This window comes from Symphalangus syndactylus, chromosome 9, assembly GCF_028878055.3.
Source record: "Symphalangus syndactylus isolate Jambi chromosome 9, NHGRI_mSymSyn1-v2.1_pri, whole genome shotgun sequence".
Lineage (NCBI taxonomy): Eukaryota > Metazoa > Chordata > Mammalia > Primates > Hylobatidae > Symphalangus > Symphalangus syndactylus.
In genome coordinates this window covers 95,223,572-95,240,045 of record NC_072431.2, presented here as the reverse complement: position 1 = coordinate 95,240,045, position 16,474 = coordinate 95,223,572, and the positions used below count along the sequence as shown (strand labels likewise).

The 16,474-nt window shown below is 35.9% G+C and overlaps 1 protein-coding gene and 1 long non-coding RNA gene across 4 annotated transcripts in view; one reads left to right on the top strand and one right to left on the bottom strand.

The window, feature by feature from the left end:
• Nucleotides 1-16,474, top strand: part of LOC129490045 (uncharacterized) — a 32,672-nt gene that overhangs the window by 13,212 nt on the left and 2,986 nt on the right. For 2 of the 3 annotated variants that reach the window (XR_010113717.1, XR_008660147.2), the window contains one exon: nt 15,949-16,060. This is a non-coding gene — a long non-coding RNA (uncharacterized lncRNA). The remainder of the gene's footprint in view (nt 1-15,948; nt 16,061-16,474) is intronic. The other variant, XR_010113718.1, reaches the window with a different exon arrangement.
• Nucleotides 3,006-16,474, bottom strand: part of TBX20 (T-box transcription factor 20) — a 51,594-nt gene continuing 38,125 nt past the window's right edge. Inside the window, exons 7-8 of the mRNA XM_055293445.2 lie at nt 5,050-5,162; nt 3,006-3,346 (exon numbers count right to left, since the gene is read on the bottom strand). Coding sequence (XP_055149420.1) covers nt 3,006-3,346; nt 5,050-5,162 — 454 coding nt within the window. The remainder of the gene's footprint in view (nt 3,347-5,049; nt 5,163-16,474) is intronic.

Genomic DNA, 16,474 nt, shown 5'->3' with positions numbered 1-16,474 from the left:
ACCCAGGAGACAGAGGTTGCGGTGAGCCGAGATTGTGCCACTGCACTCTAGCCTAGCAACAGAGTGAGACTCCGTCTCAAAAACAAAAACAAAAAAAAACTTGAATCTACTCAGAATTATTGATATTTTAAAAACAAACCACAACTGCAAAACCTATTAAGTTCTGAATTAATTCCTCAGGATTAGATAAGCAGGTCTGGCAGGACCTCTTTTTAGCAGCACTTCCCATTAGCCATGCTTTTTGACACTGTAATATACTCGGTGGGGGGGGGGGGTGTGGGAGGAACCCTGAATATATTCTAAATATATTATAATTCATGGCCTTTATTATTCAATTGGCTTTCCCATTAAATGTGTAGTTCTTGAAATTACTTTTGCCAGAATGCACTTTGGAATTTTAAATACTAAACTCCCAAGGGTTTAATAAAAATCAATGACCAGGATACCTCAGAAAGGCCCAGGGAGGGGAAATTTCTACCCCTTGGTTTCCATGGCTCAAGTGACTCTGATGAGGTTAAGCTCTATTTCACTTGTGCTTCTTTTCTCTGGTTCGAATAATACTTAAAAATATATATCCAATTTAGAATTTTAGGTCTGACTAGTCTTTGTTTTCTCTAAGCACTCTTATTTATGGTCTTATATTGCTTAATTACAAAATAAAATTATGAAGTCAGGAAATACTAGGTAAAACCATATTCAACAAAAACACACAAATCTCTTTGAGACACACAGATTGGTAGAAATGTCAAAACAGTATGTATTAAAACAATCTTTTCATCCTCTTTGAAAATAAAATTCAGACACAGATTCACCTTAGTAGACCAGTAATTTATCAGGGTATTGAGTAGCATTATGTAAAACAGCATCTTTTGTTATTCCTGCTTTAAGCAGCAGTACTCTATATTCAAAGGAGCACTGGCAATAGGCCAGCTATTAAATAGTAAACCCCTATCCTAGCTCTATGGATAGTTTAAGCATTACTCATAACTGCTTTTTTAAAGAAATGCACACCTGTACTTTGTTTGAAAACAAACTACCTGTGGATACTACAGCATAACATGCAACAAGTTAAAAATTGGCCCACAGTGTTTGCTGTAGGATCGTGAGATGCTTTGTTAACACAGCCCATGCTTTTCCGTAAGTAAACTTTGGAGTATAGTGGAGAATAGCAAGTGCAAAATCCAACAACAGCATCACCTAGACAGGCTGTGCTATGATGCCTTGCTTCATAGGCTGGAAGTGCCCAGAGTGGCATGTGATATGAAAAAGGCTAACATTAAAACCACCAAATAAAATCCCACAGGAGTCTGATGTGATAAGTATATTGCATTTCCCCCCAAATACATTTCTACTGTCAGTAGAAATATTGCCCATCCCTTTTAACAGATTCGATACTTTTGGAGCAAGAAGACTAGAATGAATATTACATACAAAAATTAAATTAGAGTTTTGGAGAAATTTGCTAAGATGACAGGTTACATCCTGCAGTTGAAGTGCATTAAATCTAAAGTTGAAAAACTATTTATTTCATTAAATCTATGTTATTAGGGAAATAAATTGTTGCAAAATGACAAATGTGTTACCCTGACTGTAAATGCTTTTATAGATATAGATATAGATATATATGCTGTTCAAAAACAATATACAGGTCATATATAACTAAAATATTTGTTACTATTATAAACATTAAAGGAAGGCTTAAGAAGATAGCAAAAGTTGAAAATAAAGTGGAAGAATGCTTTAGATTACTTATAAGAATTGCCAACATTTCAGTTATGGAGCCATTATGTTATCAAGCAATTTAAGATTACAGACCTAGCAAAATGGTAAAGGAGTCACTAAATGTAACACAGTAAGGAAAAGGGCCAAATTAGATGTATGGACACATTTCCACTCAGGAGCATAAGTTAAATCATGGCTATCCTGGCATTTAAAATGGTCATTCTCAAATCCTTGTCAATCAGCGGCAGCAACAACAAGGCAGATTTACTGAAAATGAAAATTTGTCCAGATGCATTTTAACATCCACAAGGTCTCCCAAAACTGAAGTGAAAATGAAGGGATCTCTGGCACCAACGGCAGAGAAATCCTTCTGGAATAGAACAACCATCCTTCTGTTCCAGCCGTAAGTGAAAGCAAGCCTCACATAATATCATGCCTAGGCTTTGGAGTGTTCCTCAGTGAATTAGTCAGTAGTGTGTTTAGAATGCAGCCCAGAAAAATCAAACTTCAGTTTTACCATGTAATATAGAGAGGCTCTTGCTTCAAAACTGTATATGGAAGATTTTTCCTCCATAACTCTAGCCCCACCCCTAACTCTGGCAAGTATTTGCAATAAAGAGAACTAGGAAGAAAGAAGACTGTGAAAACTGAGCTTGTTGGTTACTGGCCCTTCAATATTACAAATAGAACTTTGTGAGGTCATTACCATGTGTTTATCCACAAAACAGGATGCATTAGCATTATCTCAGCTCCTTCCCCAGCAGACTAACACAAAAGAAAACTAAACATGCTTATGCTACAGCACTACAAATATTTCTCTACTGGCTCCCATTTTCTACAGGGGTAAATTGACTTCAGTTAGTCATTATGGTCAGTATGCTATATAGCATGGCCTCTTTGAAGATTCTTTTATCCTGTGAAAAGCAGGAAGAAACCCTATACACAATGATTTTATACATTACTGCATCAACACAGCGTTTTAACCATGAGGAATAATGCACTTTAAGATTCATCAGCCTTGTGTCAGTAAACTTTCAGGCTGGCTGAGAACTTTACACGGATTCTCTCCTGAACCCAAGAGCTGTCCCTCAGATGAATCCTGGTCCGTGGTGCATTCCCTCAGTGGTAGGTTTTATTGTGAGTCCGGCTCTCCTCTTTGATAGGTCCTGTGTCTCCTGGAAAGCCCCTGCTCCAATACCCCACATCCCACCCACCCAGCCCTGTCCTATATTTCCATACCCACTTGCACATTCTGGATCTGGATTCTCCCATTTTTAGAAGAGTCATACAAATGGCGTCATCACAGCAGAGGAATGGCGTAGTCCTTGAATGGCAGCATAGGGCCCCTGCTGAAAATAGTGATGGTATCGCGGCATGTGGAATGAAGGGAATGTGGGGCCACTCCCATGCATGGAGCTGGCAATGGCCGATGGGGTCAGAGGCATTCCCAGTCGGCTATATGGCGGCAGAGAACCCTGGATGGGGTGAGGAATGGGTGTTGCTATGGATGCTGTGCTGGTGCCAAGAGCAGTCAGGGACTGTGGGTGCTGAAACCCAGGAAAACTGGAAGAAGATGATACCCAGGAGCTGAGAGACAAATTATCAGATGTTGTAAAGGCTGACCCTGTAAGAAAAAACACTCATTAGACTGGAAACACTGTGTCAATGTACAGATCAATAATTAAATTATCTGTAAAGATCAATTTGTTTTTAAGAATAATACATCTGTAATTTAGAAAGGCAAATATACATGAGATCTGTCGCGAGGCAAATCTACCTTTCTAGGTAAGAAGATGATATTTACACCTTACATGGAATAGAGAATTTACTAAATGGAAAAAGACAACTCATTGGATAGCCTGCACACTCCCACAGACTGGCCAAAACATTAATACCTTGCCTGCAGGTAATGACCTGATTCTCTTAAAAAAAGCTGCAAATACCTGATATCTGTTCTGACCTCTGCAGTGTCATAAGGAAGGCTGAATGTATTAAATCTCTGTCAAGCTGTCTGGTTTCCAAAACTGTTGTGAGAACCTACGAAAGTAAGTTTTCCTACCACAGCATCCAGAAATTTAGAATAGAATTGACACTGAATTTTCTGAGTGTATACAGTTGTCCCTTGAACAACAGGGGTTAGAACTGCACGGGTCCACTTACATGCAGATATTTTTCACTACAATTTACACGGAGTGTGCCTGACCCCTCTTGCCTCACTTTCACCTCCTCCACCTCTTCAGCCTCTACACCCTCCGAGACAGCAAGACCAACCCCTCTTCGTCCTCTGCCAACTCAGTGTGAAGATGAGGATGAAGACCTTTATGATGATCCACTTCCACTTAAGGAATAGTAAACATATTTCCTTTCTATGATTTTCTTAATAACTTTTTCTCTAGCTTGATTTATTATTAGAATACAGAATGTAATATATGTAACATACAGAATATGTATGAATTGACTGTTTATGTTACAGGTAAGGCTTCTGATCAACAGTAGGCTATTAGCAGTTAAGTTTTAGGAAGTGAAAAGTTATATGCACGTTTTGGACCACATAGGAGTTGGTTCCCCAACCACTGTGTTGTTCAAGAGTCAACTGTAACACTAGTGGTTCACTTGGATTGAGTAATAAGAAATGTCCTATGTTTTCACAGATTATATAATTTCATATTAAGGACATAAAACAATGCAGAGGACTCTCTCCCCATACGAACTTTCCTGTTGCCAGAATGGAGCCCCTCTGGGCTCTTTTCTCTGGACTCTCTTCCCAGATGCAGACAGCTGCTCTCTAAGCCTTGGGTACAGAGAAACTTTGTTCAGTTCCTGCTGTTAACATTGGGGCCACTTCTATGTAATATCCTTCGTTAGGACAATCCTCTTTTAAAAGTGTTTTCTATTTTGGTCTTTGATTCTAACAAATTATACCTGACATAGATGGAACAGGTATATTCCCTGACTTTCAGATTATGAAACTGAGGTTCAGAAGGACTTGGGGACTGCCCCCAAAGTTCAACAGCTCTTATGTACTAAATCATGGACAAGTAACTCCTGATCCCTGACTCAAAGGCTCAGTATTCTTCCACTTAAAAAAAAAAAAAAAAAAAAAAAACCATAGGAAACCTGCAGGCAGCATCATCGCCTATGATTCAAAGGCAAAATAATGAAATCTGTGAGGATCAGTGTCGGGGCTCTCCCTTCCCAGGGAGGCTCCTGAAATCCTTTCCGGGCATCATGTACTCTGAGGACTGGCCGTCTCATCAACGACCTGCCCCCATTCTCCTTTAGGTGCTCTGCTTCCCAGCAATTCCATGGCCTTGGAAGCTACCTTACCTCGATTTGGGGTTGTCTGACTCTCATCCCCCAAGACATCTTCTTCTCCTCCATAGGTACGGATGGGTGAGCGTGCATAGGAATGCTTTTGAATCAGGCTCTCCACACTTTCCCTAGGTTAGAGTGACACATCACAGGTTAACTAAAATGTAAAGGACTCAGAGATAGAGGTCTTAGAGGTAACTTACTAATCAGTAAAGCCATTTTCTCAGCCAAAAAGCAACCACTGCACAGAAAGATGAAATTCAAAACATGTACATTTATTCTGTTGTACAGTGACTCCTCAGAGACATGACCTCAGGTGTATGAGTGCAAGCAAACATGACTGACTAGGACAAGGACAATCCCTTGAAATACTTTAAAATGAAGGACAAAGGGGTGAACAGGAGCTATGAAACCTGACCACAGGAATATGGAATTTCATGATGTGAAAAATAATAAGTGAATGAATTTACTACAAGGAGCTGCAATGACTCTTCTTACTGACTTCATCAGCTAACAAATACAAAACAAATACTCAGTTGATACAAACTGCACAGATCCAACAACAGATGAAATGTTGGCAAAAAGTTCAAATTATCATTAGTCATCAAAAGACTCTAATATTCACCAAGAAATCAAACAAATTAATAGATTATAGTACAATATGGATAGTTTGGATAATGAACACTAAGACCCTTGTTGCTGTAAGACTGAAAATTACAAAAAACCCATGAAGAAAACACAAATGACCAATAAGGAGTTTTAGCCTCTAGGTAAATTGGTACATTGTCTTGTAGATGGTCTTCCTCCTGTAACATAGTCTATCAACCAAAGAGTGAAGTTAACTTTAGAAAATAAAAAAATTATTTTGGCATTGGACAATTTGACCTTCTGCTTTAAAAAAAAAAAAAGCCAGTACAATTTTAGCCAATTTGTTTGCCAAAAGTGCATACTGATAACAGATTAGTCTGCATGGCACACATTTCTGGAACAGCTGTGGCCCGAAGACCAATGCCAAATTGACCAGCAAAGGACAAAAGAGGACTTATAAAATATGTGTTAAATGAGGAAGGACAAACAAAACACCACATTTCATACTGAGGGAATAAGCAAAGCAAATAAAATGTCATAATAAATTTTTAAAATGTTAACACTTGTCAACATTTCACATAAATATGCAAACTTTACCTGTGAAAAATTACTACCTAATTCATAGTAAATCTTGTGTTGTAGAAAGCTTATATACCCACATAGATGAAGGCATTTTATAATATATAGTGTGATTATGAGGACTTAAGGATATGCCTAAAAGGAAAATTAATTCTGCAACTATTTAAGTTACATCACTATTCTCAAATTGTTTTAGAGTAAGAATAAAGTACCACCTCTTACAGTCAAAATAATCAGGATCCAGATCCACTGCATTAACACATAGCTGTCAAAAAGAATGAGGTCATTTCATATGTATAGATATGGAATAATTTTCAAGATACAGTAAGTGAAAAAAGTAAAATACAGAATGATATGTAAAGTATGCTACCATTTGTGAAGTTAGAACACAGGATATGTATGTTCATATACGCCTGCATGTGCACAGGATTTCTAGAATGTTCCAGTTTCCAGAACAAGAAACTGCCTAGAAGAGGTTGCCTCTGCAGGGTGAAATCAGGGACCTGAAGGATTGGAGTCGTGATTCTCAAATTTGTGTGTATGTTTGAATCAACTAGGGATCTTGAAACAAACAAACAAAAAAACTATACTGAGATATGATTAAAATACAAAAAGTGGCACATATTTAAAGTGTATGGGGCCGGGGCTGGGGCCGGTGGCTCATGCCTGTAATCCCAGCACTTAGGGAGGCCCAGGTGGGTGGATCACCCAAGGTCAGGAGTTCAAGACCAGCCTGGCCAACATGGCAAAACCCTGTCTCTATTAAAAATACAAAAATCAGCCGGGCATGGTAGTGGGCACCTATAAACCCAGCTACTCAGGAAGCTGAGGCAGGAGAATTGCTTGAACCTGAAGGCACAGGTTGCAGTGAGCTGAGATCGTGCCGCTTCACTCCAGCCTGGACAAAAGAGTGAAACTCCATCTTAAAAAAATAAAATAAAAAAGTGTATAGTTTGATCAGTTTGGGCATATGTACGCACCAGTGACACCACTGCCACAAGCACAATAACGAAAATGTCTAACACCTACAAAAGCTTCCTCGAGCTCCTATGCTCCATGGTCCCCATCACAACAAACCTTTCCAAGGAAACCACTAATATATTAGTCCGCATTTTCTAAACTTTTACAAAGATGAAATCTTACCTAATATATTCTTTTTTATCTGGCTTCTTTCACACAGCATATTTTAAGATGTATCATGTTGGCACATACATTAATATTTCTTGCTCTGAGTAGTATTATATTGCATGGATATATTATGGATTATTCATTTATTGATGGATATTTGACTTGTTTCTAGTTTTTGAATGTTCAAATGAAGCTGCTACACATATTCATGCATACTTTTTAAAAAATGGACATATACTTTTATTTATCTTGGAAAGACATCTAAGGATGAAATGACTAGATTGCATATATGTGCAGTTTTTAAAGAAACTGCTAAACTATTTGTCAAAGTAGTCATACAATTTAGCATTCCCACCATCAGTGTATGAGAATTCCAGGTCCTCTATACTCTCACTAACACCTGACATGGTCAACGTTTAATTTTAGCTATTGTAATATGCATGTGCCGGTATTCCATCATATTTTAATTGTGTTCTCCTAATGACTATAATGTTGAACATCTTTTTCTGTGCTTATTTGCTTCCATATTTCTAGCTGTTAATATTCTGTTCATTTAAAAAATTAGGTTATTTGTTTTCTGAGTTTTGAGATTTCTTTTTATATTCTGGGCACTGGTGTTTATAGAATATATGATTTGCAAATATTTCCTTCTAGGCGGTGGCTTGCCTTTTCTCTTTCCTACACAGTTTCTTTTTAAAAGCAGAGTTTTTAATTTTGATAAAGTGCAATTTATCCATTTGTAATTCTATAGACCATGCTTTTGGTGCCATATTTTAAGATCTTTGCCTAGCCCCAGACCACAAATTTTTTTCCTAATATTTTTCTGAAAGTGTTATAGTGTGAGGTTTTATGTTTGTGTCTAAGATTCATGTTGAGTTAATTTTATATATGAATGAGTTATTAATTGTTCATTTTTGTGCTTATGAATATTCCATTATTTCAACATTACTTGTTGAGAAGACTGTCCCTTGTCCATCACATATGTGTGGGTCTACTCTTGGACTCTCTATTCTATTGATGTGTTTGTGGAACTTGACACCAAAACTATACTGTCTTGATTACCCTAGCTGAATAAAAGTATTAGTACTTTTGACATTAGGTAGTGTTAGTACTCTATCTTTTTTTTCAAAGTTGTTTTGGCTATTCTAGTGCTTTGTATTTCCATATGAAATTTAATATTACTTTGTCAATCTCTACAAAAAAGACTCCTGTGATTTTGATCAGGATTATTTTAGATCTACATATCAATTTCTGCATAACTGACATCTTAATACTGCATCCTTCAGATCATGAACCAGTATATCCTTCCATTTCATTAGGTATTCTTTAATTTCTCTCAGCAATGTTTTTGAAGTTTTAAGTATATACGTCTCGCATGTCCTTTGCCAGATTTATCCCTACTTTGTATTATAGCAAATATTGCTTTTTAACTTCAATTTCTGATATTCATTTATAATAGATAGAAATACAATTTATTTTGTATATTGATCTTGTATTCTGTGAACTTGCCAAACACTTACTTGTTCTAGTGGGTTTTGGAGGTTTGGGTTTTCTGTATAGATAATCATGATGCCTGTACACAAAGATAGTTTTACTTCTGTCTTTCCGATCACAATGACTTTGATTTTTCCTAACTTACTGCGATGGCTAAAACTACCTGTACAATGTTGAATTAGCAGTGGTAAGAATGGGCCGGGCACAGTGGCTCACACCTGTAATCCCAGCACTTTGGGAGGCTAAGGTGGGCGGATCACCTGAGATCGGGAGTTCAAGACCAGCCTGACTAACATGGAGAAACCCCGTCTCTACTAAAAATAAAAAAATCAGCTGGGCATGGTGGCCCATGCCTGTAATCCCCACTACTTGGGAGGCTGAGGCAGGAGAATCGCTTGAACCCGGGAGTCAGAGGTTGCAGTGAGCCAAGATCAAGCCATTGCACTCCAGCCTGGGCAACAAGAGCGAAACTCCATCTCAAAAAAAAAAAAAAAAAATGGACATCAATAACTTGTTCTTTATCTTACAGAAAGCATTCAATTTTTCACCATTAGATGTAATATTCATTCTAGGGTTTTTGTACATACAATTTACCAGACTAAAGGTTCTCTTCTATTCCTAGTTTGCTGAGAGTTTTTAAGAATAGAGGTTGAATTTTGTTAAATGCTTTTTCTGTGTCTGTTGAGACAATCATATAGTTTTGTTTTTAGTTTGTCAGTATGATCATTACATCCATTGAATTTCAAATGTTAAATCGACCTTGCATTCCTGAACTAGGCCCTAGTTATTTATGACATATTATCGCTTTTTAAATTCAATTTCCTAAAATTCTGTTTAGAATTTTTCCATGTATATTCATGAAGAATATTGGTCTTTCTCTAGTTTTAGTATCAAGATAAGGCTAGTCTCATAGAATTAGTTAAAACTCTTCCCTCCTCTTCAATTTTCTAGAAGATTTCAGGTAGAATTGTCATTATTTCTTCCTTAAATGTTTGGTATCATTCACCAGTGAAACCATCTGGACCTAGAGTTTTCTTTGTAAAAGTTTTTTAACTACAAATTCAAAACTATCAGAGTATCTGTTTTCTCTTGAATGAACTTTGGTAGATTCTGTCTACAAGAAATTTGTCAATTTGTTTAAATTGTTAAAATTTTAATTGTAAGTGTTCATAATATTACTTTATTATCTTTCCTTTTAATACCTGTAGAATTTGTAGTGATATTACTCCTTTCACTCTTGATTATGGTAATTTATATTTTCTTCCCTTATTTTCTTGGTCAGTTTGGCCAGCAAATGATCAATTTTATTAATCTCTACTTTTTATTTCATTGATTTTTCTCTACTTCTTCCCTGTTTTCTATTCCATCAATTTCTACTCTGATATTTATTATTTTCTTTCTTCTACTTGCTTTGGGGTTTCATTCACTCTTGTCCTAGTTTCTTGAGATGGAAGATGAGGTTATTGATTTGGGACCTTTCATTTCTAAAGCAGAGATGTAGCACTATAAATTTTCTGGAAGTAATGTTTTAGCAGAATCCTGCAAGTTTTTATATGTTGTATTTTCATTTTTATTCAGTTCAAAATATTTTCTAATTTCCCTCTTGATATCTTCCTTCCCCCAAGGGTTGTTTAGACATGTGTTATTTGACTTTCAAATATTTGGGGACTTTCGAGATATCTTCCTGTTATTTCCTCTAATATAATTCCATTACGATCAGAGAGCACACTTTGTATGACTTGAATGCCTTTAAATTTATTAAGACTTCTTTTGCACAGAGTGTAAGATCTTTATAAATGTTCTGTGTATACTTTCAAAGAAGGCATATTCTGCTAATTTTAGATAATATTTTCTTTTTTTTTTTTTGAGATGGAGTCTCACTCTGTCACCCAGGCTGGAGTGCAGTGGTGCGATCTCAGCTCACTGCAAGCTCTGCCTCCCGGGTTCAAGTGATTCTCGTGCCTCAGCCTCCCAAGTAGCTGAGACTACAGGCACCCACCACCACGCCGGGCTAATTTTTTTGTATTTTTAGTAGAGATTGGGTTTCACCATTTTAGCCAGGATGGTCTCGATCTCCTGACCTCGTGATCTGCCCACCTCAGCCTCCCAAAGTGCTGGGATTACAGGTGTGAGCCACCGTGCCTGGCCTAATTTTAGATAATATTTTCTAAACATCAGTTGGGTCAAGTTAGTTGATACTGTTGTTCAAATCTTCTGGGTCTCTACTCATTTTCTGTCTACTTGCTCTATCAATTATTAAGAAAGGGATATTAAAATTTCCAACCATGATTGTATATTTGTCTGTTTTTTTTATGCTTCTGTCTGACATAAAGATGTAGGACTATATATTACCCTTGAAGAATGGAGCCCTTTAGTAATATGAAATTATCTACTTTATCTCTAATAAAATTCTTTTCTCTGAAATCTACTTTGATATTAATACAACAACTCTTAAGTTTTTCAAAATTATTGTTAACATGCTACTTTTTTTCATTGCTTTACTTTCAACTTATGTCTTTACATAGCACATTTCTTGTAGGCAACATATAATCAGGTCTTACTTTTTAATTCAAACTGACAATCTCTGTTTTTTGAGATATGTAGTGCATTTATATTTAATGTGATTATTGATATAGTTAAGTTGAAGTCTGGCTATTTGTTTTCCGTTTGTCCCATCTGTTCTTTTTTATCTCTTTCCTCTTTTTTGCTTTCTTTTGGGTTTTCTTCAAATGATTTCATTTCATATTCTTTGTTGGTTTATTAGATATAACTTTCTTTTGTTATTTTAGTAAATGACTTAGGATTTATAGTAAATATCTTTAAGTTGTCACAATCTACCTTCAAGTGATACTAAATCTTTCAAGTTAGTATAAGACCCTCAAAATAATATATTTTCATTTCTCCCTTCCAGCCATTGTGCCATTCTTGTCAAACATTTTTTATATAAACTCCATTCTAATTGTTATTATATTTGTTTAAAAGATTAACTATCTTCTTAAAATATTTAAATAATAAAAAATTAATCTACTTATCCATGTAGTTCTTATTCCTGTGCTCTTCATGCCTTTGTTTACACCCAGATTTATATCTGGTATAATTTTCTTTCTGGTTGAGGGACTTCCTTTAAAATACCTGTACTGCAGTTTGCTGGTGGTGAATTCTTCACCTTTTGTATGTCTGGAAAAGTCTTTATTTTGCTTTTGTTTTTTTGAAAGATATTTTTGCTGGGTAAAGAATTCTAGTTAACAGACTTGATTTCTCTTTCAGTACAGATGATCCCCAACTTGCAATGGTTCAACTTACAAATTTTCAGCTTTACAATGGTGCAAAAGCAGTGGCATTCAATACAGTCCTCAGCTTATGATGGTGTTATATCTGGACTTAGACAATTTTGACTTATGATATTTTCAATTTATGATGGGTTTATCCAACCATAACCCCACTGTTAGTCAAACAGCACCTGTACTTTAAAGATGTTGCTTCATTGTCCCCTCATTTACTTTGTTTCTAATGAGAAATCTGTACTCATCCTTATCTTTGTTCCTCTTATGTAATATATCTATCATTCTCTGGCTGTTTTAACATTTTCTTTATATCACTAGTTTTGTGCAATTTGACTATAACATAATTTGGTATTATTTCTTCATGCTTTTTGAGCTTGGGTTTGTTGGGCTTCTTTGGATTGTGTTTACAATTGTCATTAAATTTGAAAAATTTTTAGATATTATTTCTTTGGGTATATTTTTTGTCCCACCACCCAACCACCTTTAGGGCCTCCAATTACACAGATATTAGGCCACTTGAAATTTTTCCACAACTGACGCTCTTTCAATTTTTAAAAATTTATCTTTTCTCCTCGTGTTTCATTTGGTGTAGTTTCTTTCACCACGTCTTCAAGTTCACTAATCTTTTCATCTGCAGTGTCTAATCTGCCACTAATCCCATCCAGTATATCTTTCATTTTATACACTGCAGTTTTCATCTTTAGAATTTTGACTTTGATTCTTGGTAAATCTTCTACATCTCTCCTTAATTTCTGGAATATAGGGAATACAATCATAGTAAGTGTCTGAATGTCCTTGTTATTAATTAGAATATCTATGTGAGTTCTGACTTAGTTTCAACTGATTATCTCCTCATTATGGGTCATAATTTTCTGCATCTTTGCATTCCTGGTAATCTTTAATTAGATACTAGGCATTGTGAATTTTGTCAGGTGCTGAATATTTTTGTATTCTATTTATAAGGACATAAATATAAGACATGTCTTGAGGTTTCTTTTGGGATATAGTTAGTTACCTGGAAATAATTTGATCCTTTGGAAGTTTGCTTTCAAGATATTTTAAGTAGGACTGGAACACTATTTAGTTGAGGGCTAATTCTTCTTCACTACTGAAGCAATACCCTTCTGAATAGTCTACCAAATGCCTCCTAAATCACAAAGTTTTCCAGTCCAGCTGATTACATCAGGCCTTATCCCTGGGTGACCACAAGGTACTGTTCGTTTCCCCCTAATCTTTTCAGGTACTCTTCCCTGCAGCCTCTGGTAGTTTCATCGTATGGATTCCCTTAGCAAATCTCAGCTGAATACTCAAAAGGGATCCTCTATAAATCTTTGGAGTTCTTTAGGGATCCTTCGTAGATCTTTGAGTGCTTTTTCCATGCAGCTTTCACCTTTTCTATTGTCTGTCCTATGAATTCTCACTGTTTTGGTCTCTGCAAACTCAGCTCTGACCTCTCAACTAAGGGAGTCTGGTGGGCTCTGCCTATATTCTCCCCCACTGCCATGGTCTATACTCTCTCAGGAAATAAGCTGTGTCATCACAGGGCTCACCTCATTTGTTTCCCATCCCTCAGAGATTATTGTCTTTTGTTGCCCGATATCCAGTGTTATAAAAAACATTGTTTTGCATATTTTGTTTGTTTCTTGGTTGCCTCAGGAAATAGGGTATATTTGGCCCTTGTGGCTTTACCTTTACTAAAAGCAATGTCTCTCCAGGGGAACTTCTAAAAATTCCAAAGCCGACACCACACTCCCATACCAATTAAATCACAATCTTTGGGAGTGGGAGACAGGCTTCAGTAATTGTTAACATTCCCCTCTGGTGACTCCAATGAGCAGGCAAGTTTAGAAATGGAAGACAGGTGTGTGGATGGATACTTTTCACCATATACTCCTGTATAACTTTTGAATTTTGGATGTACGTATTATTTATTTAAAATTAATCTCACATTACAAAGTGAGACTATGATAACCCACCAATGAACAAAAACAAAAGAACTGCTGGTCTAACATTAGTACTTTGGGAACCCATTATAATGAGTTGGTTAAAAAATATAATTATGCTGATTTATCAATGTAATTTATGTATGGTAAGCAGCGCAATATATTGGAAATATCATGGGCTTTAATGTCATTTATCAAATGCATGAATGAATAGATGAGTAGGTGATCATCTACAACCATTTTCACATTCTGACTTTGTTACTTTCTTAACCTCTCTTCATCTGTACATTGGGGAGCATAACATCTGCCTCACAGGGCCACTCATTCATTGAAAAAAAAGTATTGAGTCACTACTATGAACAAGGAATTGCAGAGATAGCAAAAAAAAAAAAAAAAAAAATCCCTGTCTAATGAGTGATGAGGGTAAAGGGAAGACTGGGAGTTGGGGTGAAAAGTGGGGGAGAGAATAAGAAAAACATGTAGTATGTTACACGTTGATAATAGTGCTATGGAAAATAAAAATAAAACAGAGAATAACAATAAGAAGTATTACTATAAGGATTAAATGAGAAAATGCATTTGAATTACCCAAAATAGTGTCTGGCACATAGAAGATGGTAAATATAAGTGCCTTTAAAAGTATATCTAAAACAGGTAAAAATATTTTATCCTCTTAGATTATATTTTTTCCAATTTATTCTACCTGTCTGTATAATCCTAATTCAGAATAATGTGGTCGAAACAGGATTTTTCTCAGTGACTGAATGCTAAAGTCGGTAGAGAAATTGACTAGAATATTACTTGCAGTTCTATTATAAAACTATATCTGACATCAAAGAGAAATGTTAAGCTTTAGTGAGTCCATTATCACTTGTTTAAAAGTGTAACCTATTTTTAAATATCCCTTGAACAGACTTATTGAATCCCATGAGTTAGGCTTGTTGAAATGAAAACATTTTATCATTCACTGAGAGGTACTGGTGAATATATTCAAAGCAAAAGTTAATGGGGAGGATAATCTGGCATAACATGGACCCTAATTAATTTACCAACTGCCATATATTTTAATCTTTATATACAAACACCTGATAATGTTGAACCCCAGCAGCCTAAACAGCTGATGTTATTTACTCAAAGGCTTAATTTACTACAATATTAGAGAGTGACTGTCTTTTGAGATCATTAAGAAGAAAGTCAAGTGAGCTGAGCAACCTCTAATAAAACGACAACTATAACATACATTCAAGCTGATGTCCTTTAAGTCTGAACCGTAAGTCATATTAACAAAATTTTACATGAACGTAGGAAATAATTAGGTGGTTATTTTCACATGCAAAAGAACTTGTTTCAATATCTTGGAAGATATTTTTTGTATATTTATAAAGGATTTGCTGTCCATGGGCCCAAATTCTGGATGGTGTTTTTCTAAGGTGTATTCCTCTTCCCACAAATTGTACATAACTGCTAAATTCGTGCACTTAATTTTTTTTTTTTAAAAAGAGTGCAATAGTTACATCTCTAAAAAGCACACTTAATAAGATCATTTAAATATCTTTCACATAACACACACAAGACAAGTAATTTCCCAAGTAACACAGTGAAACATTTTGCTTTTCTGAAAGAACATTATATTCATTTTGCCCTTGCTAGACCACTGGTATCATTACTTATGCTAGTCTCTAGGAGGGGAAAAAAGGGATTTTATTGAAGTGATTTACTTGTGTCAGGCCTGGAAGTGAATGAAAGCAATGGCAGTTCTTATATAAAGGATGGCATAATTGAATTATTGCCTTTTAAGTGATTGAAAACAGTGGTGCATATCAGGGCCATCTCTTCGAAGATGTTACAAAGAGTAGTCAGGCCATGTTGTTTACTTTATGTCTAATCCCTGTTTCCAGCAGAACAAGAAGTGCAAATAATTTGTTTAGCCTGGAAGCCCACTGTGAGAATTTCTAAAATGCGGTACCCTGAAAAATGAGGATGACTCACCGAACAGGTCAAGTGATTTAGGTATCACAAGCTATGACAGTATCTTGTAATGCTAATTCTATCACATCCCAATGCAAGAGACTGTAGTTTTATTAGACTTAACTTTGGATTTAATAGGTAGATAAAATGGGTACTATTATTGAAGATCAGTCTTTCGAACATCTAATGCCAAGTATTTTTTCTAGGCAAAAAAAAAAAGGGGGCATCATTACCTTATTTGATCTTTAGAACGCCTCCTCTGACTACTTTGTAACCATCAATTTCAGAAATAGTACACACATCAGAGACACAATCATGGCCAGAAAATAGGCAAAACAGAGGATCACTACAATGATTATCCTGCTCTGCCAAAACATTCAGAACCATTTGAAGTCATTTGGACTATTTATTCAACCTCTAAACAAGCAAAACCAGCACTCTATCAATACTGAAACT